Source organism: Numida meleagris, chromosome 8, assembly GCF_002078875.1.
Source record: "Numida meleagris isolate 19003 breed g44 Domestic line chromosome 8, NumMel1.0, whole genome shotgun sequence".
Taxonomy (NCBI): domain Eukaryota; kingdom Metazoa; phylum Chordata; class Aves; order Galliformes; family Numididae; genus Numida; species Numida meleagris.
This window is the reverse complement of record NC_034416.1, coordinates 1,398,590-1,424,620: the sequence shown is the minus strand read 5'-3', so window position 1 is coordinate 1,424,620 and position 26,031 is coordinate 1,398,590. Positions and strand designations below refer to the sequence as shown.

Below are 26,031 nucleotides of genomic sequence, written 5' to 3'. Positions count from 1 at the left end.
GGAGGGCAGTGGCACGGGGAGGGGGACAGCTGGAAGGCAGATTGCAGCTGGAGCCTTGTTCCTAGGTCTGCTTGAAGATCTGGAGAGCAGTGACTTCCCAGCCACGGAGCTGCTCAGGTCGGAGGTTTCTCTCATTTTCCTTCCTGCACACACGATGGCAGTATGTGCCTTAAGCAACAGTCACAGTATTTAATTCTAAAAAAGCAGAGAAAACTTCTAGTCCTTTACAGTGCCTTGCAAGAAATGAAAGAACTATTTATTTTCCCATGCCTAAAATCTCATCTTCCTGTCCACTATAAAAATGCAATTCATTCCTAGTTCTTCCCTAGCTTAAGGTGATGCAATGGGAAAAGCAATTTTGGGCTTCGGAGCAGCAAACATTTCATGAGAGGGATGTGCCAAAGGAGGGACAAAAGCAGCTCAGAGGGAAAGTGCCTTCAGGAGCAGCTGCAGGGAAATAAATTCTGGCTGTGGCCATCATTAGGATTTGAAGTGCCTCACCTGGACCTGGAGAGGATGATTTCAGATGAGCTGAGTTTTTTGAAGGCACCTTAATGATGGTTTTTCCTTATTTCCTCTACTCGCAGGGTCACATGGGTGCCAACAGTGTTTTTCCTCTAAAGACACCCTCAGCTTTCTGTCGGGAGATGAATTTGTGGAAGGAAACTCTCAGCCCCGTGTATTTTTCGCCTCTGATTGCATCTTCCTTCCGTGTCCCACGGCTGCCCTCTGCTGCTGCTTTCAGCAGGATCAGGATTCCGGTGTTACTAAACGGTTTTGGATCCAGCCCTCGCAGCTGGGCTTCTGGTTTTGTTGCTGATCTGTTGTCATTAGCTTGACCATTACCTTGGGCGGTTTCTCTGGTGTGATACAAGGGCAGAGTATAGCCTTGCTTCTCCAAAGCACCAGAGAAGAACTGGCCATGTGGATGCAACCATTTGTCACTGGGGAATACTTCCCTTGTAAACAGATCCAATAAACTCAGGAGCATCTTTTGCCACCCTCAGTGATAAGGCTTTGACAACAATTACCTTAAAATATGAAGGCTCTGAGAGATGTTCTATGTTAGTTGATGTCAGGCTTGGTTCTGATTCCTTAATGCAGGGTAATGCATTTAACTGGATAAAATCAAATTAGGTGGCTAAGAGGTAACTTGAGGAGATATATCTCGGGAGCACAAGTTGCCAGGCAGAATCCAGTTGGGTTTCTAGGGCTGAATTAATCTCCAAACATGGCCTAAGACTGCAAGCAGGACCCAAGAGCAGCTGACATCTCTGTGCCTGCAAAGCAGCACGTGCACAGATACTGGCTGCTAATGAATGCGTTCTTTTCCAGGATCCTCCTACAGGCAGCGGGCAGAGAAGCATTGTGCTGACCCTCCTACCTGACCCTGTCTCATCAGTCCTGCAACGTGTGCAAGGAGTCGTGTCAGTCTGCAGATCCCACCCAGTGTTGCCCAGTGATTGCATCCTGTACCGCCAAGCATCGAGCCTTTGGAATGGAGGTAAGGAGACAGCTGCTGGCTGTGAAGATGCCACTTTCAGACACATGATGCTTTTAATGCTTACAAAAGCTGAAAGGAGAAGAGGTTTTGTTCTACTGTCTTACTTTTGAGCTGGGATAGCCTGCATTATTGCTTGTCGCGTTGTCTGTTGAGCCACTGCAGTGATGCTTTAGAGAACTGGGAGAGGTGTACTGGAGAACACTTATCCTCACCTCAGCTCTCACTTGAAATGAGCACCAGAGTTTCAAAGACCAAAGACAAGTAGTGACATTGTCTAAAGTCTTGATATTTTGGAGTGATTGCACTGCTGGTGCCTTAGGGATCTGGCACCAAAGTCAAATTTCTTGGTGTGTTAGTGACATTTAATGGTTGCCGTGAGATGACTGGGCATCCAAAGCAAAACCCAGCACACCTGGCACTCACAGCCAAGCAATGTCCAGCTGCCTCCTTGCTGCTGCTAGATGGAAGTGCTGGCTTTCAGAGGGGAAGGAACACAATGTTGTCAGCATTCAGCTGTGAAGGTGGATGCTGTAGCAGTGCTTGTGCATGAAGCCCTGTGCTGAGGGCAGGCAGTGGTTTGCTGCTTTGTGTGTCCGAACTGCAGGGGTGTGCACCCTTGAGACTTGATGCCTTGTTGTTGTTGTGTTGGTGTTTGTTGTTGTTGTTGTTGGAGTGCTCAATCCAGTATCTGTGGGGCTTTTGTTACTTTTTAAAGGAAAAGCTGTTATTTCCGTGGTTGCTGGGAAAAACACCCTATGCAAACAGTTTCAATTTTGATACAGAAATAGGCTGTGCTTGGAACAGGCATCTTGGCATGACCTCTGAACTAGGGCTCAGTTCTTCCAAGCCTGTGATAACTCCAGGACAGCTCAGCAGAGCTCTCTAAGGGTGATCTTTCCCTCCAGCTTTGGGACACAGGGCTGTAAAGTTCATGTTTTGAGTCAGCTTTGGTCATGCCTGCATCACACCTCGTTCTGAGCTGAAGCAAGCGGTGGGGCTGTGACCATTCAGAAGCAAGCAAGTGAAGGTCCCGTCCTAAAGGCATGGGTTTTCACACTAGAAGAGGGTTTTTTTTTTTTGTAAATCAGTCTTAAAAATCCAGTAGATTTTTGTGCTTGGCATCAGATTTCTTGTAGTAGCCACAGCAAGAAGGTATTTAAATCACGACCTTTCCCCTTTGCCAGCGTTCTCTGCTGTCCTGAGAAAGAGTTGCTATGGAAATCCAACTTTGCCAGGCTGTATGCATGGGATTAGGGCTTGACTATGAGTTGAGAAACAAAAGGAGCTGGCTGAAAAGTATCTTTATCCAAAGACACATCTTCAGCAGTGCTCTCTTACAATCAAAATTCCTTCCCTGATTTCCTGCTCAAGGCACAAGACTTCAAGTGTGGCTGCAGTGTGAGAGGAGCCAACATGAACCAATGCTCTGTTGCTATGGTGCTGGGAAGAAATAGCCTTTTCTAGGATGGTCTCCAAAATGCGAACAGAGCTTGCTGGCTAACTCAGTAATTCAGTTCCTAGATTATCTGCATCCCTTTGCGTTTTGATTTATCCCATGTTCCCTTAGACAAAATGTTTTCTCTGTGCAGATGGAGCTTCCTTCCTCACTTGCTTTTCATGTTCCCATTGTGAAGAGTAGCACCAGTCAGAAACAAGCTGCCTGCCAGTGTGTTTTTCCCTGAGAAATGGCAACCTGGTGATCTGTGACTACCTGAAGTCTGGAACTATTGTGTGAAACGCTGTGGCAGTGGCTTCACCACTGCAGTATTGACTGGGGAGACAGGGGGTTGGAATTTCTCCTCCTAAAGAGTGGTCGGGTGCTGGAATGGGCTGTGCAGGGACGTGGTGGAGTCACTGTCCCTGGAGGGACTGAGAAATGTAGAGGTGTTGTACTGAGGGACATGGTTTAGTGGGGAAATATTGGTGACAGGTGGATGCTTGGACTGGATGATCTTGGAGTTCTCTTCCAACCTTGGGGATTCTATGACTCCAAGGAATGATTTTCCTTAGCGCTGCGAAATAGCTGGGGCAGGAGGGCTCGTGGCATGGCATGGGGTTGCAGCTCAACCGTGCTGCTCTGTGCAGGGTGAGCTGTGACCTTGAGCTGCACAACCTGCCTCGATCCGATAAGCACCTCATGGCTCTGGCTTGGTGTTATGCAGCCGAGAGCTGCAGCTTTCATCAGCTCTGCTCGGGGCCTGGAGTCCTCTGGCAGCCCTCGGCCAAGCACGTTAGCAATTAACTGGTTACATTCTTCCTGCAAATGTGTCCTCTAACGTATCTCTGGAACTCTGTAGCTGAAACCATCCAGTGTAATGTCAGTGATAGACAGATACCAGGCCCTGTCTCTGGTCTTTATCCACCGCAGTCATGCGTGGCCATTGCAAAATGAATATATATGTCTGCTTGATATGTTTTCATGAGAGAGCACAGTGAAATATGCTCTTTTTGCTTTAAACTCTGCAAGAAAAGGAAGTGAACTTGATCTCTGGTCCTTGCCTAGAGCCCTCAGGTTTCTTTCTGTAGCAGTCAAGGGAGACCAAGCCAGTAAAAATATATCCTGTGCAACACATTGGTCTCACCCCTCTCCAGCTGCAACTGTCTGCTCAGCTTCACCAGATGAAATTTCCCTCCTGGCGCAGTGGAGCGGAGCGGTTTTTATGAGGAGCTGCTTTAAATCTCCTGCGTTATCCATCTCCCCCAGGTGGGACATCCAGCAGAACAGCAGGGGAAGGGGCAGCTCAGGGAGCTGTGGAAGCACCGGCAGCAGCGGCTGCCGCTCACAGAGCCCCTGTGATGCAGATTTCCTGTTTGAAGCACGGACACAGCTGTGGTGCTGCTCACGGTTACCAGATAGAGATCACTTTTAATGGTGGCAGAGTGAAGCAACACCGCATGAATTAAGGTGGTTACACAGAGACCGGGTTTTCTATTGGCATCAGCAGAGGTCGAGTTCTCCTGATCTGGAAGGCGTCCAGAGAGCGCTTTTTGGCACGGGGACCCCGATAGCTCATTTCCCAAGCAAACCCCTGGTTGGGGCTGGGACTCTCTTGCCCTGGATTCTCCCTGGGCACAGACAGGAAGACACAGACGGGGTCTGCTTCTGAGAACGCCCACGCATGAAAAAGTCATTCTGGAACTGCAGGGTAATTCCGGCTCTGGCTGAGAACTGCTCGCATCACGACTATCTTTGCATTCTCAGCGACTCGTCCCATACGTCTGCTGCATAGATTCTCGTAGCATTTCCTTTTTTCTGAGATATCTGTATACTCCTTTCTGTGCTGTGATATTCAGCACGTACTTTCCCATAACTCTCCCCTGGCTGTGTCTGCGCTGCAGCGCGTTGCCCCGTTGGGAACAGGCATTTGGCTGCTCCGTGAAGCCCCTGCCAGCTCCTGCTGCAAGCTCTGGTGCCTGGGCCCCCCCCCCCCCCTGCTCACAGAGCCCTCGCTGTCCTGCACCTCTCTTCGTGCCCCCTGTGCCTGATTTGGGCTCATCTTTTGCGGAGTTTCTGCAGATGTTTTTTTATTTAAACCACATTTTATGAAGGGAAGGAAAGGAGACCCGCGGACGCAGAGGAAGGAGGTGTGTTTCATGGGATCACATTTATCCCGAGGTGGCTCTGATGCCAGGAAAGCGCTCACATCGTTCATAATTTGTCTCATTTGTTCTTCTCTCCAGCTCCCCCCTCAAAAAAAACACCAACAGGAATTCCTTGCTTCCTCGCCTGCTAATTAAATCTCCCTGCCTGCAATAAACCACGAAGGTCTATCAATGAGGCAGTATGTGGTCAAATGATGGTTGGAACAGCTCAGCAGGAAATTTGGTAGGAAAATACGACTTCAGCAGCTTAGCAGGTTTATTTTTAGGGCGCGTGAGCTTGTTTAACTCGCAGATGCAAACTGCCAGATTGCTATTGTTGTCAGATGGCTCTCATCCCGCCAGGCTGGGGGCTGTGACTCACTGCAATGGCTTTGGCAACAGGCGGTGATTTTGTTCCCTCCTGCAGCCGAAGATGCATGATAGACACAACTTGTTTGGAAAGCTCCTTTCCAGCTTGCTCTGGTTTTAAAACCTACATCGGACTGCAAAACTGTTTGCGAAGCACCTGATGTGTGGAGCTTTGCTGCTCTGTGGGCGGACGTGGGCTGCGCTGCTGGCTCTCAGGGCTGCCCAGGTGTGAGCCAAGGCCAGGCGGAAACAAGGGGCTGTGTTAGCTCAGTGCTGAGCCCGGGCCAGCAGCCCCTGCAGAGAGCTGGGATTTATGGGGGGCTGGAGCACAGCGCTGCTCTGAGCTCAGGTGGGGCTGACTGCCCCCCACCCCAGCTTGGCCAAGTGGATGTAAATCCTGAGGAAGGCTTGGGTCCATGTGCTGCTTGGGAGGATCGAGTCCTGATTTCAGAGCACAGCCTTTTTCTTCTTCCCCCAGCCCCGCTCCTCCCACATCCTAACTCTCCTCTGTAGTGCAAACAGCTCCTAGAAATCATTGGATTAATTATTTGAGATATGTAAGTGCAGATACGTTAACAACCTTGGACTTCTTACTGTGCTTTCTTCTCAGCTTTCTGCCTTCGTAGCTCTTTAAAACCTTGTGTGAAATCAGATCCCAGCTGGCACGTATGGAGGACAGCTCTCAGGCTGTCTCCCTCAGGGATGAGCAAACTTCTGGGCACTTCTCTGTCTGCTCCAATGCAGTGGGGGGGGGAGAGACAGGGGGGGTGGAATCTGTGCTTTGCAGAGCAGCAGCAAAGCTGTGCAGGGATGCATCATTGTGCAGGCTGTTGCTGTTAGCTGAATTGCACCTGAGCATCCCTTTAAAATGAGCAACAAGCTTCTTCCTCTAACGTGACATCATGTTGTGCACGCTGTGTCAGTGGGAAGAAGACAGATGGCCTTAGCAAAAGGTATGATTAAAAACTGGTGCAGTCAGCTTGTAGCATGACACTCCTGCTTATCGCAGGGTTATCTTGGTTTAAGCTTTGGTGGATTGGGTACTGAAGGGTCTCTTATGGGGATGTATTTGGGTAACTAAATGAGTTTGCTTTTTTGTTTATTTTACTCTTAAAGAAATTTGCTCACAGTGAGTTTCAGTGTAGCACGTCCTTCAGCCTATTGCTGAAGGGTTGGATCACACCAAGCCTGAGGATTTGGTGTTGGATAAATCCACGTATGATTGAATAGCCTTAAATAGGAAAAAATGCCCAGTCCTGCGATTTCTGCATCCAAGTCTTGCTCATGGCCATGGCTGTCTGACACATGCAAGGACTCCTCCTGATCTCAGGCAATTGTACTCGCTTCCTGACACTATTTATCCAGATCCCTTTTTTTCTTTGGCCTTGTAACTGTGCTCAAGCTGTCCTGCTGTGCCCAACAAGGATAAGGTGATAACTGCCCCTCCTCAGCTGCAGGCTCACTGATAACTTTAAAGGATGCTTTTAACAGCACCGCTTCTTTCTTTCCCAAGGACGCGCTGCTGTATCAGCAGAAGGTGCTTTGATGGTATGAGAGCTGAAGTGCAAACCCAAACAGGTTCAGATAGCAAAGTGAAAACAGAGCATGAGTCGGGCTCCGCAGTGAGGAAGGCGGTGGTTTGCTGGGGGGGGGGATGCAGTACATCAGGAGAAGCTGGGGGTGTACAACCAACAGAAAAAGCAGGTTCCTGTGGTCATGGTTTCCAGGGAATTCTCCACGCGTGATGGATGTAGTCACTTTCTCAGGAGGTCTGCAGAAAACCTTCAATCTAAGTATTATTCCAGCTAATGTGTATTTATAGAAGTCGGGGAATAAATGAGCACGCTCGCACGTACTGTTTTTCCGGAAAAGACTTCCCCGCCTCACTGTACACACACATGCACACACACACACGTTTATGAAAGAGCAAGCGGTGCAGAACACGCGCATTGTTCATTTCTGTGCAATATTTACATTGGTCAAATCCCACAGGCAGAGAGAGGAGCCAGTGTGGGGCTTTCGGAGGTACTCAGCAGTGAAGTATTTTGGGAGAACCTGCACACAGCGACCCTAAAGATGCACTGCCTGACTCCCTTCTTGTCCCCCAGTGTTCGTGAGCCTGCTTTTGCATGGGAGAGGTGCAATTTAAGAATCGAGGACAGCCAGCAGTGTTGTTATTTTTAAGTGAGACGACATTTTCTGTAGAGAAACAGGAATTGTGCAGTGCTTTTCCTTGCTGTGAAATGAGAGCAAAATCACTGTGTTAAATGATGAGCTTAAGACATGTTGCCTGTTGTCTGTCTCCCTTTCCCCCATCCTGCTGGCCCCCAGGGTGCAGCAGCCTGCCCAGCACCAGGCTCTGCTTGGGGCTGCATTGGCTCTGCCTGGGAGCTTTGCTGCTGTTGGTGCAAGCTCACTGCATGTCACAGCCCCAGCACAAAGCACAGCAAGGGGCAGGCGCAGCCCTTACTGACATAGGTGGTTGTTTGCAGAACAAACAGAAAACGAAGATTCCAGCGGCAGGGATTGGTATCTGGAGGCAAGGTTGTGACTGCTGTTGTGGGGAGTAAATGTTCTGCACGGATCTCTCTCACTTTCAAGGCTCTGGTTTGAGCGCGTCATTGAATCTGCCATATGGTTAGCTTCCCAAACGTGTCACCTCTGCAGTGCAACACCTTGTGGTATTTGGAGCCGTGTCAGAGGCCCCGTGTACCACTTGCACCCAGATAGAGCTCGTGGGTGAGCCCGAGGTCAGCACTCAAAGTTAACATCAGCATTAGATGGGGAGAAACAGTGTTGGGACTTGTAATCTTGCACAGAATAGCTGTGCCCCTTAATGCTGAGCAGCGTAATCTGCTTACTGCAACAAGGGCCGTTGTGTTTGCTGCCCTTAAATTGCACCCCAAGGATGGTTTGCAGCCTGCCCCTTTGGCTGCAAGGAAGGCCTGGGGTCACCGTGTGCTGGGGGGGAGGCACAGCACCGTGCCAGCAGGATGGCTGCCTCTGTGCAGCTCCCCACGGCTCAGTCTGTTTGCTTGGGCTTTGCAGGCTGCAGTGCTGATGGTTCGAGCATCTCCGTGGTGTGTTGTGGAAACACTCTTCTCCAGTACGGTGCTCCTCCTGAGTTTTTTCTTCTCCAAACAGGGCTCTGTGCAAGTGCTCTTTCACAGCGGTGTTGTTTGTTGCCGTTCCCTGTTCTGAGACAGCGTTTCCAAGACGGTCATTTCCTGCCTGTTTTACAGCAAATCCGCTGCTGAGAGACATGGAGCGGCGCTGGGGGTTGTGTAGGGACACCAGCCTTCAAGGAGATTGTTCAAGCTGTTGTAAAGCCCCATCAGGGCCATGGGTGCCCTGCTCCTTTACCTGCTGTTGGTTGGAGGGAAAACCTCCAGTCTGTGCAGAGCAGTGAGACCCAGTGTCCCCCATGCAGCACCACAGGGACAGCTTCCAAAAATGCCCTGGGGGTGTTCCTGGAGGGGCCCAGAGGCAGAAGCCACACAGCAGGGCTGTGGTGGGCACTAGGAGGGAACTGCTTTGCTTGCTGAGGAGCAGAGACTTCTCATCCTTCTCACTTGCACAAGGAGCCAGTGCACAACCTGCGTGTGACTTGTGCTGTGTTCTTGCCTTCGCAAATCATAGATTTGAGCCTGAGTAATTCACACTACAAAGCTGGGAGCATGTGTGCTGTCACAGAAATACTGGGCACCTTTTACGTGCCCAGAGCCTGTTGCGTTACCAGAGACTCTTACTATGGGAAGAGACCTTCGTGGTGGCTGTCATACTCTTCATACCCTGCTTCCTCATGTCATGACACCCACAGTGAAAACTCAAACCAGCACATCATGTTGCATCGATGTGCGTACGCAGAGGTGAGTTTGGGCAGAGATTGCTTTTCAGAGCTCCAGCTTGCAGCAGAGCAAAGCCATCTGGTGAGCTTGCAGCAAACAAATTGCATAAGGAAGGCAGGGGGACAGGAAAATTGAGCTGGCAGGCAGCGGTGGAACACTTGGCTGATGCTGTATGTCCAGCATCTGAGAGGGCTGCTGCATCCTCTCTCCCCGCTCCAGCTAGATAAGGCATTAATTTCTCACTAATTTGATTTTTGCTTTGGAACTCGCACTTCTGGTGCGTGCTGTTTGCTGACAACAGCCTGTTGTTAGATGGGAGAAAGGACACCACGTGTTAGCCAGAAAAACTGTGAATCCACTTTTCATTTACCACCATCATTCCTTCCAGCGGGGCTTTACCAGCCTCTGGAAAATGATTTTTCTCTCTGAATGCATAATTGGTTATTTGTACACAAAACATAGAGCATTTACTCGGTATACCTGATCTAGAAAAAAATAAGCCGAGAACTATCCTACCAGATGTGAGTGTCAGTCAGCATCTGATCTCCATATAATTTATAAGGTATTAAATTACAAAATAATGAATCTTTTCAGTTAGCGTTTTGGCACATGATGATAGCATTACATTTTATGTGAGAATATTGACCGCAGCTCTCGCCCCATAAAACTGCAAACAGGGATTTGTAAGCATTGGCACGGGTTTCACTTAGAAAAAGACACCCATTATGCTCGGGTTACAGTTAAGCTATGTATGCACAGCCTGGAGGCTGTCCAGTCACACACAGTTCTTTCCTCCTCTCTTTTAACATTTCCTTAAGAAGGCGAGACAGTGGTTTCTGGGCTGGATGTTTTTTCCCCTGGATTTTGCTGGAGGAAAGCTGAGGACTACAGAGCTGAGGGTCCTCCAGGATTCCTGTGAGTGGTGTTTGCTGTCAGCCCCGTTCTGCCCCTGTTCAGCCTGGAGTGATGTGGTGAGAGCAGGTCCTGCCCACCAAGCCCCCAACCCCCCGAGTGGTGTGGGAATCCCAGCTTTCTGCATGGTGCTTGCAAGCTTTAAAGATTTGCAAGCTAACAAATAAAGGTGCCCACTGAGAGCAAGCTAGCGTGGAACCAGGCTTCAGTCTACGTAAAACTGAAGAAAGAAGGTTGTGTGTCTTTTTTTTTTTTTTGCATTGGAGAAAAGCATTTGTTTATGTTCCATGTATTTTTCCCATCAACAGAGTGAAATGCACGCTCAGTACCATACCCTCAGATTTTAGTGGTTCTGCTTGTATTCTTTCTCTTCCATCCCTACGAGTAGAGCACTCCTCTCACCGAGCTCCATTTCCAACTGGTGGTTAATGGCAGGGCAATGTGATGGGTCCCAGCTGTCACCCCTCTCTCAGCCCCCTCCCTTCCCCCAGCAGTGCTGCGTGAGCTGTGCATGGAGAACTGCCTCGTTGGAGCCTCTTGTCTCACTTGGCATTTTGGTCTCGAGTTATGGCAACGGCTCCTCTGAAATAGCTACGTTTCATGGCAAGTGCTGAAACAGGTTCATCAGCCAAAGGAAACACAAATTTTAAAGGGTTTTATACGAACAGTACAGACTGTGTGGGAAGGGAAGGAGAGAAAGGGGCATGGCAGCTCTCTCTTGGCACAAAATGGGCTCAATTACAGGGGCATGTATGCGGGGTTAGAGAGGAGCACTGATCTCTAGGAGGAGGAAGGCGAGAACAAAGCTGGTGTTAAAATCATTGAGACACTGGGTTCTTACCCTTCTGTAAGGGGTATGTGACAGTTCTATGAGCGCTAGAGCAGTGACCTCTAGGATCTGTCTTGGCTTTGGTGAGCAATGGGATTTTTTTATTTGAAGCCAATGTATTGCGAGATAAATATTCCTGTCAAAGCGTAACATTTTTGTTTGCAGCCAAATTCTTTTCATGTGTCAGAAAACAGATTGCTTTTAAGCAGTAATAACGCTGCTGTAGCTCAGGATCTCATGAGATTTGATCTGAGGGAAGTAAGATAAATGGCTGCGTAGAAAACATCTGTTCATTTAATAGTTTGCCTTTTTTCCCATTGTAGCCTGAGAAGTACCTTGATGCTATACTGTGGAAAATGTAGGTTTTACTGATCTAAGAGGTCACAACTTAAGATTTTTTTTAATGTTTACTTGGTTTTCTCATTTAAGTGTATGACGTGTAAGAGTGAACTGGCCTACTTAGGTCAGGATAGCTTGAAATGTGAAACAACAGCTGGAGAAATGAATCATCTCATCAAATGCAACAACATATACAGAAAGTTACTTTCCACATATATTTATATGATCTATGTCTATAAAAGGAAATGCAGGATATGTAATAAATTAATTGCAAAACAAGAAAACATTGCGGTGATGAGGAAGAGTGCGGCTAACTTGTTTAACTTCTTCTGGAATTACTTTGAGACCTTCTAGTTCAATTAGTTGAGTGTGCAGCAAAAATCCAGCAGGCAATCACTGACAAGATCTTCTGTTAATTGGATGTCTTCTGTTAATTGGATGCTCTGACACCAGTTGTCTGTATCCAAATGCTCTTTTGTAAGGTCAGCACTCCGGGGTTCTTTAGCCTCACACTATCCCACTGGAGAGGCTTAGTCTGGCCAGAGCTGTGGGCTTTCAGGCCCTTTCCTTCAGCTGACTTACCAGAAATAGTCCCCTAATCTCCTGGGACATAAAAGCCCAGGTGCAGCAGAGCAGTAACGTGCTCTTAAGTGACATCTCTAGGGAGAGTTAAAAATAAATTAAAAGACAGTTTAGTCTTACAAAATGAAGCTTACTTTGAAACTGCATCATTAATTACTCTTCTAGCTTTTTTTATATCATCAAGCAACTGATCTACCTACTCCCAAAAGAATTACGTACACTCCAAACCTTTCCATACAGTAAACTTAACATGCCTGTATCTAGTAAAGCCGGGATGCATATGCTCTTGCAGTGAAATAAGGAAAATCCCAAAGCTTTTATTATACCTCTTTAAGCAAACATACATAGTGTGTGAAGTTATGAGTTAACATACGATGATGCGTTTCCAGAAGGCATGAAATATTGGCAGATATCTCTAAGAAAAATTAGACTTCGTATTTCCCAACTGGTTCCATGTCAACCACTGGGGAAAAGAAATGCCAAATGCTGGCACGTTCTGCATACTCAGATTAAAGAATCTGTTCTGTTCCCTCCTTTGTTGGTACACACGTTGTCACTCAGCCATTCTCTCCAAAGAGAGCCAGGATTTTTATATTTTGTTTAGCTGTCACATCTGGTGGGACCATCCCACCATAGGAACTTATCTACCTGTGCAGTTATTCCCCAGTAACTTGTATTTGTTAACACCATGCGAGAACCCACATGCTCTGAAAGAACCATTTCACACCTGCTGTTAATTGAAAGGTAATGGGGGATAAGGCATGTGTCAACGTGGCATTAGAAATGTGATTCAGATGTTGGATCTCCCCCGTTTGTAATGGCCTGGTCACTTATTTCATCCTGCGGTGCTGGCAGCGCAGTCTTTGTTAGAGGGGTCTCAGTCTTGAAAAGAGAGTCCATTTTTATCTGGGTCTTTATGTTGAAAGACTTCTGGAAGGATTCTGATGTGAAGTAATAGATGAACGGGTCAAAGCAGCAGTTCATTGTTGCAATGCACAACGTGATTGGGTACATTGTCCTCGCAAACCTCTCCAAGGAGCAATTTGCTATCGCCTGGGACCGCACGAGAGCGTACAAGAAGAGTATGGAGTTATAAGGCACGAAGCACACAACAAAAATGGCCACGTGCACGATGATCATTTTCAGCACTTTCTCTTTGTTTGTCCCGATCTGAGACAAGGTGGCAGGTTTCCGGAGAGTCCTGAGAACTAAGGAAGAGCAGGTGAGGTTGAGTAGCAAAGGAATGATGAATCCTACCACCTCAATAAATATAGTGATCTTCGACAAATAGGTTTTCCAGATACGTTTGGAAAAGCCTTCGAAACAGGTGGTGCTAGTGTTGGAAACATTGGTTGTGGAGAACAACGAGGCTGAGATTCCACCGCTGAGGACCAGTATCCAAACACCAGCACAGACTATGCCTGAATTTCTTCTGGTCCTGATGGTACGAGATCGGAATGGATAGACGATTGCAAGGAAACGGTCAACGCTGATGCAGGTGAGGAACAGCATGCTCCCATAGATGTTGGTGAGAAACGCTGTACCAGAAATCTTGCACAGGCTATCTCCAAAAGGCCAATGCCGGTTGAAATTATAAAAAATTTTAAAAGGCAAAGTGAACACAAACAGCAGATCTGAAACCGCCAGGTTTGTCATGAAGATGGCCGTTTCACTTCGCATCTTCATCCGACAGCAGAAAACAAAGAGGGAAGCGCAGTTAGTAATCAAACCAAGGATGAAGACCACGCTGTACACGGCTCCGTACAAGTTGTACTTAAAGGAATCATCCGTCAGACAGGTATGGTTGTTGCTGTGGTTTCCCATGCCAAGTTTGTGATGTGCTTCCGAACAATGTCAAAGTCTACTTCAGTGACATCCATAAAATAAGGCAGTGATCTCTTTTCTTCCTGAAGAAACGCATTCCAGGAAGGTCGCCTGAACCCTGGCTACCATGTCCTCATCGTGCGTCCTTTCATCCTACAGGGGAGAGAAAGAAAAGACATCAGTCTTGCCATCTATTATCACCCAATGTGTCTGTGCAAGAGAGTACCTGCTCTTTCCTTTCCAAACATGCAAACAGGACCAGGAATTAGTTTACCTGCCAGTCCTTATACATCTTTATAAATTCCACTTTTACTGGGATTTATCAAAGTTGAACACAGCAGTTACTGTACTCGGTTTTCCTTTGCTTCCCCCCTTTGCTCTCTCATCCTCCTGCTGGAAGGAGAGTGGCAGCCAATTCCAGCGTTCCTCCTGGAAAGGCTTTTCCTTAAAGTTTGAGATGGAGTTGGCCCAGTGTGTTTGGAAAGACATCGTGGGCTCTGATATTCAGGCTATTCTTTGATTCTACACCCGGGCAAATGCTCATCTAAGTGTGTGACAAGAGCAGAAAGGAGTTGAAAATATCCGTGTTTACTTTGAACTGTGCAGGAAGGAAGCCTCAATGGCTTTGCAACTGCTTTAAATGAAAAAATATTAAGAACTTACTCTGACAAAGTGCTCTTCTGCCTTTCTTCTACCTGAATGTAGGAGCGTTCTTGTGCAGGTTTTTCAAAGCTTAAAACTGGAATGTTGTACTTCATAAATGTTTTTCAAGGAATACTTTCTAAGGCAATGCTTGCTACTTGGGAAAATGCTGGGGTTTATATTCTTCAATTTTTCTGCAAAAATGATATTATTTACTGAAGGGATTTTTTTTTTAAACTTAAATTCTTTGCAAAAAGGAATCCTCCCTAAGCTGCGCTGATGATTTCATTTTATTTCTCCTCCTTGTCACCTTTCAGAACTTGAAATCTGGCAAATCTCATGAGCTGCACTTTTGTAAGACTCTGTCCCAATTCACTAAGCTTTGGGGAAGTGTAGAGTTGAAGTAAGCATGCCATTTCTTGGAAATATGTGTTCTCTGAAGCAGCTTGATCTTATTCTCCTGTGGCTACGCTATGTGTTTGAGGCCTGCGAGCAGAAGCAATGGGGAAGTCCCATTAACCTGCATAAGAAGGGCATGTGGGCTGGAATGGGAGCATGGCGGCCAGCACGCCCTGGCAATGTGGAGCTGGGTAACCAGGGTGGGAACCTTTGACTTGTTAAACACAGCAAAATGAATCCAAAAGAGTTTGTCACCCTTTTGTAATTTGTAATCTAGGAAACGTCTCAGTAACTGCAGCTATGGAGTAACTTGGAGATGAAACCATTGTGAATTGTAGGACCTGTTCCAGAAAGTGATTGATAACGTGGTTACAACAGCAAACATGTAGCTGAACAGGCTGGTGTTAAAGGTTGGAATGGCAACGCGCAAACAAACAAACCAGGGGAGAAAGCACGGAATTGAGACCATTGAAGATGCAAGCAGATCAAAATCAAATGTTTTCCATATGTTTTCCTACCGGGAAAAAACTCACGCTAGCAATTGTTCTTGTGTGCTGTCAGTGAGCCAGCTGCTGAACTGCCAGGTGCTGGGGGATGCAGCAGGGACTGGCTGTACTCGCACCCTGGCAGCACGGGGCTCGCTGTGTGCTGCCCAGACCAGGCAGCATCCTGCCTGGGAGATGAGTGGGGTGTGAAGGCAGGAAGGGAGGATCCCTGCATTTCACTCGTTAGGTGGCTTTGAGCAGCTTCAGTCTTTTTAGCATCCCAGAAGATGACTTGGGACTACTGTGTGTGTCCTGGTGGGGGGGGTTTCTTCCCTGCTGCTCTCTGGCTGGGTGGTGAAACGCTGCTCTGTGCTGCGCTGCTGTCCTGCTGGGTTTGCTGGGCATGCCCTGAGCTCCCTGAACTCTGTCGTTTCCATAGATGGCACTGGTACGTGCTTTTAACACTGCAAATCTTCCCTCATTTCACGTGCATTTTGTGTTACGCCTTTGCAGCGATAACGATATCCTGCCTTAGCAGATATTCAGATCAGGGGTAGACGTGCCTTTATCTGATCACGGTTGATTGTGTGACAATGAGAAATGAGATGGAAGCCCACAGAGAGGCTTTCCTTTGTGCTCGTGTGGGCAGCAGGAGTGGGCTGTGCAGGGGAGCCGTGTGTTCTGAGGCCCCTATGGGCTTCTGCATCCATCTCAGCGTTTTTCCTCCTTAATTATGGCTAAATGAACTTTGTTGTGAAACGACTTAAGAAAATGAGCACTTAAAATTATTACAAAGAGGGCAGTAACATTTCAAGGGTGCACTCTTTTTCTTTTTTTTTTTTTTTAAGAATATGTGGTAATCTAAATAAGTGGAGTCTCACCTAGAAGTTGAAATGCCCCTTGGCAAGATCTTGGCTAGATTCAAAAGCAAACATTAGCTCCAACAGGAATACTTGTGCCTCTTAGCTCCAGCCTCAGCCTAACGCATTAAATTCTCGGCTTGTAACTCTTCCAGCAAAATAAGAGACCGTGTGTTATCTCCATCAGGAGCAAGTTCTGTTTATACCGAAGGGTAACCTGCAAAGGACCTTTCCTCCTGCTGTGTGCAGAACCCAGGTGTGCCCAGCTGCTGGTACGGGTGAGGTTTGAGGATCACTGGGTGCCTGCACAGCGCTGTGCTGGGGGGGGGGGGTGGAAGCCCCGCTTTGCACTCTGTGCACACACTGGGGGTTTTGGCTGCTCCTCAAAGCACAGCCGGGCGCTGCAGGTTTAAAAGACAGCTTTGAAATCCTTACCTTCACTGCTGGCACACGTGGTCCCTGCCAGCAGCCTGACCCAGATGCTCGGAGCGCAGGAGGAAAGGAGCTCCATCAGCTGGTTATTTTTTCCTGCTCCGCATCAGACAACCACAGGGACAAATACAGCTTTTCTGCTGTATGAGAACTGCCTGCCAGCAATTGTCTAGCTAGGTTATGGTCTTGGAAATACAAGCGTGTGTTGTTTACCTACCGAACCCTGCGGTGTTTAGACAAGCTGACAAGCCGCTTTCAGACTGAGCCACGTGCTCTAAATTCTGCAGCATCAGTCCCCAGGTTTGGTTTTCTGGATGTAAGGAACTCTCCTTCCTTTTCACCAAGGATTAAAGCAACAGGATGCTGCTCTTCATGTGCATCACGTTCACTGCTGCTGCTCTGCTGGGGGAGCTAGCAGTGTGTTATAAATGCTGAGTTAAGTGAGTACGAAGAAAGCATCTCTTCCAATGCATCTTTCAGGCAGCTCAAAGCTTTAACTCCAGCGTCTAAAATGGGCTCTGTGGGTGAGGGGAGGAACGTGTCGAGCCATCAGGAGTGGCACCGTAACAGAATGGAGAGCCTGGCTCATGTGGGGATGCTGTCAGCATTCCCTCTTGTAGAAGGGATGATATGAGCAAACCCACAGCAGCTGTCCCTCACGTAACCCCTTTATTTTCAGTTACAAAGTGGGGCTCGGGATTTGCTCACATTTGCCTTCTGCTGCCGAGTCCCTGTCTTTCACATACTAAAAACAAAGGAGAACCTCTGTGCCTTGCTTCCCTTGGCACACAAGTATCCTGTTTGAAATTCTTTGGTTTCCTCCTCCTTGCACCCAAGAAGTCTTCAAAGCATCCAGTGCACAGCGGGATTCTGAACAACTTTGCTTTTGTTCTCTTGGGTTTGTTTGTTTTTTTTAGGGGATAGAAAATAACTTCAGGTAAAAAAAAGTACTTTTCAAAACCCTATTTTGTAGTTCCATTAAGGGCACTCCTCCTTTCACACCCATCTCATCGTGTCCTCACGTTTTCTCCTCTGTGTTTTTAATACAAGATGGCAGAGGTAACTTGATCTGCTGGAGCATGTCGGGCATCCTGTGTGCTTGTCTCTGTGGCTGAGCACCGCAGAGCTGTTTCAGCACCAAAAGTGGGAACGCTTCAAATCTGAAGGATCTTTTCGTAGGTTATCGCTATCTGTGCTCAAGTTATCTCTGACCTTGTGAGAGGCAGGCTTCATAGGTGCTGATGCCAAAACCTGTCAGATCAAAAGCGGCGATGCTGGTTTTGGGGTGGTTTCCCCAGGCTTTGTCTAGAAATTTCTCCAGATTACGGCAACATTTGTTGTGCTTTGATTTTATCTCAGACTCTCAGCTTGGAAATAAATAACTATTTACCTCAGGCACAGCACACGCTTTATGCCTTCCATTGACAAGAACCACATTCATTAGAGAATTTATTTCCCTGTTACCCAGGTAGTACAACAACAACGGCATGGGTTAGTTTAGATCATTCTGCGTAATCATAGAATCACCAAGGCTGGTGACCACAAAGATCATCCAGTCCAGCTGTGGGCCCAGCCATAAGGCCATGGGCCTTCTTCCAGACCAGTTACAGGCACTGTAGGTAGGGTGAGATACAACACAGCTGTTTAGTGTGAAATAGATGGATAGAAACCACCATTTTTTAGCTGCAGAAGCAATCATTTGTGATAACTCTATAGCAGCACCAGCGGGCAATCAGAGCACCAAAATGGTTAGCACTAAAGGCTGACAAATATTCATTTGAAAACCACAAAAAGTGAATTCAAAGCAGGTAAAGCAACAACGAAATGCAGCAGTGTGGTCTCACGCTGAGCTCAGACTGCTCTGCCGCTCACAATCCCTGTAACCGCAGCGGGATCCCGGCTTATCGACACCGCCTCCTCTCAGTAGAAGCTTTGCTGGTTAGTTTTGTTTGCCAGGAGAACTTTGTGAGCGTTAACTGAAAGGAGTTTTGGGGGAATCCTGTTGCTGGCTTTGTGAGGCTCCATCCCCCTGCGCCCATGGGTGCGGGCTCGCGGCACGCTGCGAGGTGACGGGTACGGTTGGCAGACCCTACTGCAGCATCATCAGCTTTGTGATGGGATGCCACCTTCGGGTCTGGCTTCTGAGCTGAGCAGCCTGCAGGGCTGCTTTGAACTCTCCATCCTCCCCAGCACCTCCAGCAGGCCGGTGTGCTCCATGCTGCAGTTCCTGGGTGCGGTGGGAGCAGGAGGAAGGGTGGGGTTTGGCAATGGGAGGCAGCAGCTGCCCGTGAGCACCGTGCTGCTGCTGCAGGAAGTGAGGAAGGCAGAGGTGCTTTCATCTCTTTCGTTGACTAATCTGAAGCGATGTATCTGGCAACAGTAGGAAAGGATTAGGCAGAAGTGTGAACTGAAGTCAGGTATAGTTTTCTGTAGCTTCAAAGGGCCGTTCTTCGCTGGGTTGATCTAACAGAGCGAATGCCTCAGCTGTGCTGGGCGAAACGGGGATGACGTTTGATGATTAGCACAGAAGATGGGCAGCAAGGCTCTTATTCGTGACTCTGATGCTTACAGTGCCAGGCTCTTCGATAGCAGTATTAAACCATCTCCCAGCACTCTGCTGTTGGCACAGTGACACCTCCCACGCTGCTACGTACGGGCTCCTTTCAGTCCATCTGCTTTCTCCATCCGCTTTCCCACTCCTCTTCAGCAGAGGACAGGCAGAGCTCTCCGTGTCAGCGGGGCATTTCCCACTTCTCCACCACCCTTGGCAGCAGGTGGCAGTGCTCCGGCCCCTGCTGCCCTCCTGCCACCAGCCCTGGCCCTCCCCATTCCCCAGGAGGACCCCGGTTTTGCTCTCAAAGATGGAGCTGGGAGGTGGAAACCTGAGCCTATCAGACCTAATCCTCACCGCGTTCTCCTTTTCCCCTCTTTTTTCTCTTTTTTCCTTTTAATTGCTCGGCACCGCCGTTGTCTCCTCACTGTCCTTTGAGACCTACAAAGCATTTCCTGCTCGTGGTGACTTCTCAGTGCTGTATCTGTTTTGTATTGAGCTAATTAAAATGTTTCCTTCTGCAGAGCATAGTGAACTGCCTTACCCCATATCCAGACGCCGATCCTCGGGGCATGACTCTCTTTTTGTTTTCACTGAGAATGTCTGTCTTCATTTACATCACCCATTTAACCCTTGCAGTGCTGTGGCGTTCCGAGGGCCTGGCCCACAGCCCAGAATTGGTGGGATTCACCCCAAGCTTCTCAGCAAAGTCTGCGTTATTTTACTTTTGTTAAGAGGAACAGTTTTCTTGCAAGGAAACCTCAGGCTGATGATGGAGGACTGTAGGAATGCTGCTCTTTGGACTCTCGATCTCCCCTTAGCAAGAAGCTCACGCTATAATAGCATTGCTAGGTGCAATGGAGAGTGTGGTAAGGAGGTTCAGATACAAAGAATAGTCTTGATGAGAAGCCATGGTGCTGCCTGTCCCAATGCTCGGAGATTCACAGGTTGTTTTCGCTCAGGAGCAGAAGGTGGTGCTGGAGGTGGCTGTGCCTTTGATGTAGCCCTGTTTATTTACAAAGCGTGGTGCAGGAAAAAAAAAATAAAAAAAAATAAAAAAGAAGAGTCCTGTTTCCCCGAACCGCTCGGGAATCCTACAGCAGGACTGGGTTTATTTGCTTACGCTTCCAGAATGCCTTCCAGCCAGTGCCCTGCCCCTCAGCTTCCTTTCTTTGCCTTCGGACACTGCTTGCAGCAGTTCCGTGGTGACTTGGTGGCTGCTGGCTGCCGGCTCCCTGCTGCCCTCCCCGGCCCCGCAGCATGAAGTCCTCCTTCCAGCCCGTGCCATGCCTGCTGTCTTGCTCTGCGCTGCTTCCTCTGCAGTCCCTTTGCTCAAAGCAGTGTTGAACTTTCACCTCTGTTTATCCAAAAACCATAGGCTTTTTTTTTCCTCTCCTTTATATGCATTAGCATCAACTCTGCTCCTCCAGCTGCCAGCACCGCAGCACAGATGCCTGTTTCAGCCTTTGCGAGCTCAACCTCAGTGCAAGGACAGCTGGTTTCCTAGTAGGTCCGCATCCATGGAAATCAGCAGGGCAGAAGGCAACCTGTTTGTCGCTCTAGCACGAGGATTTGTGCCCCGCATTCGTTTACTGGATGGGGTAAATAAAACAGGGCTTTGTTCCCTCTAATTGCATTATTTGGGGTGTGAAGGATGGTCTGAGGCTCCCTTCTGACAGGAGCGGGTGTGGGCAGCTGCAGCCTCATCTGCTCCATCCATCTGACCTGCCCTTTCCAGCAGCCCTCGATGTGCAGTCCTGCGTGCGGCCGTGCCATTGTGCAGGCAGAGAGATGGAGTAACACGCTGCGCTGGTGTGTGAAAATAAACGTGGAACAGCTCCGCAGTGCAGAAGCACCAAATCTCAGCCGGTGAGCGCAGTTTGTGACGCAACTGCTTGGAAATCTCTTTATCTAACAATGAGGTGAGAGAAGGGCGGTGGCATTTTGACATCCTGCAAGGCACGCTGCTTTTACGGATAAACGTAATTTCCATTTTCCGCGTAAAAGCAAATGCTTGCTGGGTTAGAAGATGGGATGCTGTCTGTAGGTTCAAGAAAATGAGAATAGGAATGATGCTAGCTAAAAAGAAGAGCTTCAGTTTTGGCTAATCGGTGCTTAAGGTGTTGTGGAAGCGTGTGATGTACAGAGAAAGCAATCTGCTGCATTGCTAGGTTGCTCAAGGCTTAGGGACCAGTCAGTGCCCCACAGTTTCACTTGCCAAGATCAAGAGACTGCATTTTCTATAAAACCAAGCCAAACTGTTACAAACAATTCCGCAACTTTTCTTGCAGTGAGGGTCAGCTCAGGCTAATTTGGCTCTGAGGCTGCGTGCATCTTTACCAGCTCTTAGGGGACCGAGCTCAGAAGACGGCGCATTAGAGGAAACCTTGCAGAGCCACTGTCTGTTCTTGGGAATACAGAGATGCTCTTTTCAAGGAGAGAATTTGCCTTTTGTGCAAGGCAGTGGGCTCCCCTTCCCTGAGACTAAATCAGGTCCTTATTTCTGGAGGAGGTGCAACGTGGAAAAGAGCAGTCTGCGCATGCACTTGACCTGGAAAGACCTCCTGAGGGCTGGATGTGAGCTCCAGGAGCTGTCCTCACCCCTCCGGCCCCATGGATGGGGTGGCTCACTGGTGTCTTGCTTGTGACCGTGGGCCATGAGACTGGGACCAGTCACCCATATACAACTGGCCAGCAGCACTCAGACAGCAGTGAATGGAGGCCCAACGATACGACTTCAGCCAAAGATAGTTGCAGCCCGAACAGACGCATTAGAAGTATCAGCATATGCTGAATATGGCCACTGAGAATCTAGCTCATTAACTCAGGAAATCTTATACCTTTCCTACCCTTAGCCAGGAGTTGGACTCCTTGATCCTTATGGGTCCCTTCCAACTCGGGATGGTCTATGATTCTTCCCTCCTATGCTGCTCCCTTTCCCTGGGAGCTGGATGAAGCTTTGGCTGAAACCGTCTTAATTCCTGCGCTTGTGTGGGGTCACATGCAGGAGGAGGGTAACCACCTCACAGCTGGGAGTGCACCCCCCCCCCGCTGCAGGCTGCAGGGCCCCAGTGCAGTTGATGTTACTGGGGCTGTGTCTTAGAGCTGGAGGGCACTGTGCTTTGCATTTTCTGTCTCACTGCAACACTTTGCAATGCAAGTGAGTGGATAATAGCATTCAGGCATCGGTTCTGTTTGTCTGTGTCCAAGCTCAGCTCATAGAATTACTAAGGTTGGATCCAAGTTCATCTATTCCAGCTGTCCCATTATCACCAGTACTGCCCACTAAACCACATCCCTAAGGACCACATCTTCCCTTTCCTTAAATGCCTCCAGGGCCGGTGAGTCCACCACCCCCTGGGCAGCCTGTGCCAATGCACCACCACTCTTTCTAATCCTTCCTAACATCCAACCTGAACAACCCTGGTGCAACTTGAGGCCATTCCCTCTTGTCCTGTCGCTGTTAGCTGGGTGCAGAGGCCGATCTCGGCACAACCTCCTTTCAGGGAGCTGGAGAGAGCAATTCTACAACTTGTAGAAAGCTACAAGCTGCAGAGAGCAGCTTCCTCTCTCCAGAATCTAATGACTGATTTCTATCAGCTGCCCTAGCCCCAGCCAGGCAGGAGTCTCATTTTCGGTCTCAAAGGATTAAAATGAAATGCAGCTCAGCTTCCCCCACCCTTCCTCCCTCCCATGTTTCCAGGACTGTCTTTCGAATTGAATAGGCTTTGAACCCCCTGAAATAGCAAGGTTAGCTTCCTGCCTGTTTTATTTTGGCTTTCAGTAAGGGAAAGAAGATGAAAAAGTGCTATGGGGGGGAATATCCTTATCACCGACATGTGAACTTTGCACTTCCCATCGCGTGGGTTTTCCCATTCCGTTCTTACAGGGGAGCAATGCTCAAACACACAATTGTCTCCTCTCAAAGAAAGATTAAGGTCTCTCATTTCAAACAAACAACAAAATAATCCTTGCAAACCCTTCCACAGCGAATTTATGCTGTGTTAAGTCCTATTTCTTCCGAGCAGCTGTCTCTTTAGATTGTTGTAAGTATGTTATTGATCATTCATTTTACATCTGACAATGGTATTTTTGTCTGCTCAGAGCTGTACTTGATTTCTTTTTCCTGTGGAATTCTGCCACTGAGTTTAAAGGGAGTCAATGTGAGCCACAAATGGAAGCCAAGGTGAGAAATAAAATGCTGCACTTTTGCAGCATAAGAAATGCAACTCATTTCCTATTTTTTAATATAGCCTATAGGAACCAGACCTCACAACACGTGAAGCTGAAAGCATGTTATCATCGTAAGCTGAAAGTTTAAGTTTTTGCCCCATTTATACACAGCCCTTTCTTCAGCTCATATTCAAGTGTTCTTACAACCCTGACTTCAAGTATGAGAAAAGAACCCTTGGAATGGCAAATTCACAAAGCTGCACCAAACACCAGGGGATGGAAAAGCGTCATCCGGAGTGACACGATGGCATTTATGATGTGAATTAGGACAACTTCCCCAGCAGCAGCTGGGACACGGAGCTCCTCCAGGCACCCCCTCCCACCAAGGCAGAAACAGGGACAGAAACATTCGCTTCTTCCACTCAAATCTCAGCACGGCGCTGAGAGGAAGATCTGCCTGGCCGGAGAAAACATGGCTATTCCGCATTGAAACGCACCGCTCGGCGCCGCCAGCGAGGTCCGTGCCCGGCTTTGTCTGAGCTGGCACATTTCAGAAAAGGCCCAAATCGTTTCTTGGAGCTGACACGCGATGGGGACGGGATGGCTTTGTGCTGAGCACTTACCGGGTTCGGACCCGTTCCTCGCTGCCGTTCCCCATGGATCCTTTTTGTGTGCTGCAGCCAGCGCCCAGCTAGTCCCACGCGGGAGGGCTGCGCGCTCTCGCCGCTAAAACTTCGCTGTTCATCTTTAAAATCCGAAGCGCCCGGCAGCTATCTGCCTTCCTTTGTTCGGAGAGGAAACAGAACTGCTGGAGGCTGCGGCCATCGCGTCTTGGGAAGCGGGACGCACGAACGGGCCCGACGTCTGCGGGCAGCACTTGGGGGTCTCTATAGGAAAAGCTTTCCGTGGGGCAGGGCCACGTTATGGCAGCGAGAGCCCGCCCCGCCCCGCGCCCCTCTCGGGCTGCCCCTCGCGGAGCATCGCCCGGCGGAGCAGCTGGGGGGGCCGGCACAGCCCGCAGGGCCCCGCGCCGGGGGGACGCTCCTCGGAGCTCGGCTTTTCCTCCTTGGTGCTTCCAATGACAAATTAAAAGAGAGGAGGGGGGTGGGAGTCGGGAAAGCAGCGGGAAGCTGCGAGGCAGCGCCAGCCGTGAAGGAGAAATCTTTCTAAAGGGATTTCGGAAGCCTTTGTGTTTGTTTGCTGCTTGCTTTTTTTTTTTGTCGGGGAAAACTTCTCACTGAGGTTGCCCAGAGTCCCCCGGACTCCGGTTCCCCAGCAGCCTGCTCTGAGAGCCCCAGGTTCCGGCTGGGAAACCTGTAGGCTCTCAAAAACACAGGGGCACAGCTACGAGCACTGCTTTCTGCAGGGAAAGCGTTGCTTTCTCCTTGTGCTGCTCGCCCCAGAGCTGCGTTTCAGTGGATCTGCCTTTCAGCAGAGCCAGTGTCTAAGGCTGTGCTTTACCTCTTACCTTCTATATCAGCCCTCCAGCCAGGACAGGGGATCTCCAAGGCAGCAGCAGTGCAGCAGACGGCTGATTTGTCTCGGCCTGTTTGCGCTGCGGAGCAGCCAGTGCCCTTTTATTTCTCTTTCAGCCCTCTCCAGTTCCATAGGGTTGAAATCCTGAGGGCGAGTTTAAAGCCCAGCCTCCCATCTAGCGCGTCCCGCTCGCATTGTGTTTGTCTGTCCTTTTCCTCCGCTCTTCTTGGCCGTTCCCACAGGCAGCCAAGGCCAGTAAACAGCTCATTGTGAGGCTGGAACTAATGTTATTCCTCGGGCTGGTGGCTGATGCAGCGGGCTCCGTCTCGCTTCTGCAGCACGCCCAGCTGCCACGGGCTTTTATCCAGGCGACTCGAATAACTTCCTGAATATCTCATGTAACAGCCTCCCTCCAGCCTGCAAACCTCATCCTCCGAGGGGTCACGGTGCTGCAGCGACCGTAAAAGGCGAGCGTGGATTTCAGCTGAAAACGCTGAAGGTGCAGATGTTTCCTACCCCTCGTGGTCACGGGGGCATTTTTCCTTTTTTTCTTTCTTTTTTTTTCTTTTTCTTTTTTTTTTTTTTTGGATGAGATGAGAGACGATCTGGGTAAATCGCGAAGGGATGGACAAAGGCGACGGGCGTCGCTATGCATCACTGTGAATATAGGGGCTGGGGGAGGGCTGGGGTGCAGACCCCACCAGTCTGAGCAGCCTGCGTGCTGGGCTGGCAGCGGGGTGCCCCTTGGAGGAGCAGGCTGGGCTGTGCCTTCCCCTTCTGATTCAAGTATTGCCAACTTTCCCCCGTCCTTCCTAAAACTAATGGCAACTTGTGAGCAGCAGTCAGCTTCGGCCTTTTATGGCTTGTGGGCATTTTCCTGCTTTCAAGGCAAGCCTGATTGCTCGGGTATAATGCAGCAGCTTTGCAGCCCCTGGCACCCATTCTTATGCGAGTGTGAGTGCTCTCCGTGGGGACTGATTAAACAACACGTCTGCATTTGAAATCCCTCTGTTTAGGGAAAGAAGTGTGGTTTGGATGGTTTGAGGCTGGGTGTGCTGCGCCGTGATGCAGAACGAGCACGCTGAAACCCTTGGTGGACTGAGGGACCAGTCCTGTGCAGAGCCATGAGGCTTGCTGTAGTTCTGCTGAAGCTGAAAGCGTGCCAGAGTACCCTCGGATAAACACAGGATAAAGAATAAACCAAAACCTTTGTGCTTCGTGCTG

The 26,031-nt window shown here is 48.9% G+C and overlaps 1 protein-coding gene and 1 long non-coding RNA gene across 3 annotated transcripts in view; one reads left to right on the top strand and one right to left on the bottom strand.

Annotated features, from left to right (window-relative positions):
- The window catches only part of LOC110403162, a 50,958-nt gene that overhangs the window by 5,131 nt on the left and 19,796 nt on the right, over nt 1-26,031 (top strand). The window contains exon 2 of the long non-coding RNA XR_002441533.1: nt 1,336-1,504. This is a non-coding gene — a long non-coding RNA (uncharacterized LOC110403162). The remainder of the gene's footprint in view (nt 1-1,335; nt 1,505-26,031) is intronic.
- On the bottom strand, nt 11,576-25,175 carry LPAR4 (lysophosphatidic acid receptor 4). 2 transcript variants are annotated; one of them, XM_021406068.1, is made up of 2 exons: nt 24,800-25,175; nt 11,576-13,942 (listed from the first exon to the last, which is right to left on the bottom strand). In XM_021406068.1, exon 2 carries the CDS (start codon nt 13,787-13,789, stop codon nt 12,743-12,745), a length of 1,047 nt encoding a protein of 348 aa, XP_021261743.1. In that variant the 5' UTR covers nt 13,790-13,942; nt 24,800-25,175; the 3' UTR covers nt 11,576-12,742. The 2 variants fall into 2 exon arrangements, with proteins under 2 accessions (XP_021261743.1, XP_021261744.1); XM_021406069.1 differs by lacking the exon at nt 24,800-25,175 and adding an exon at nt 23,955-24,756.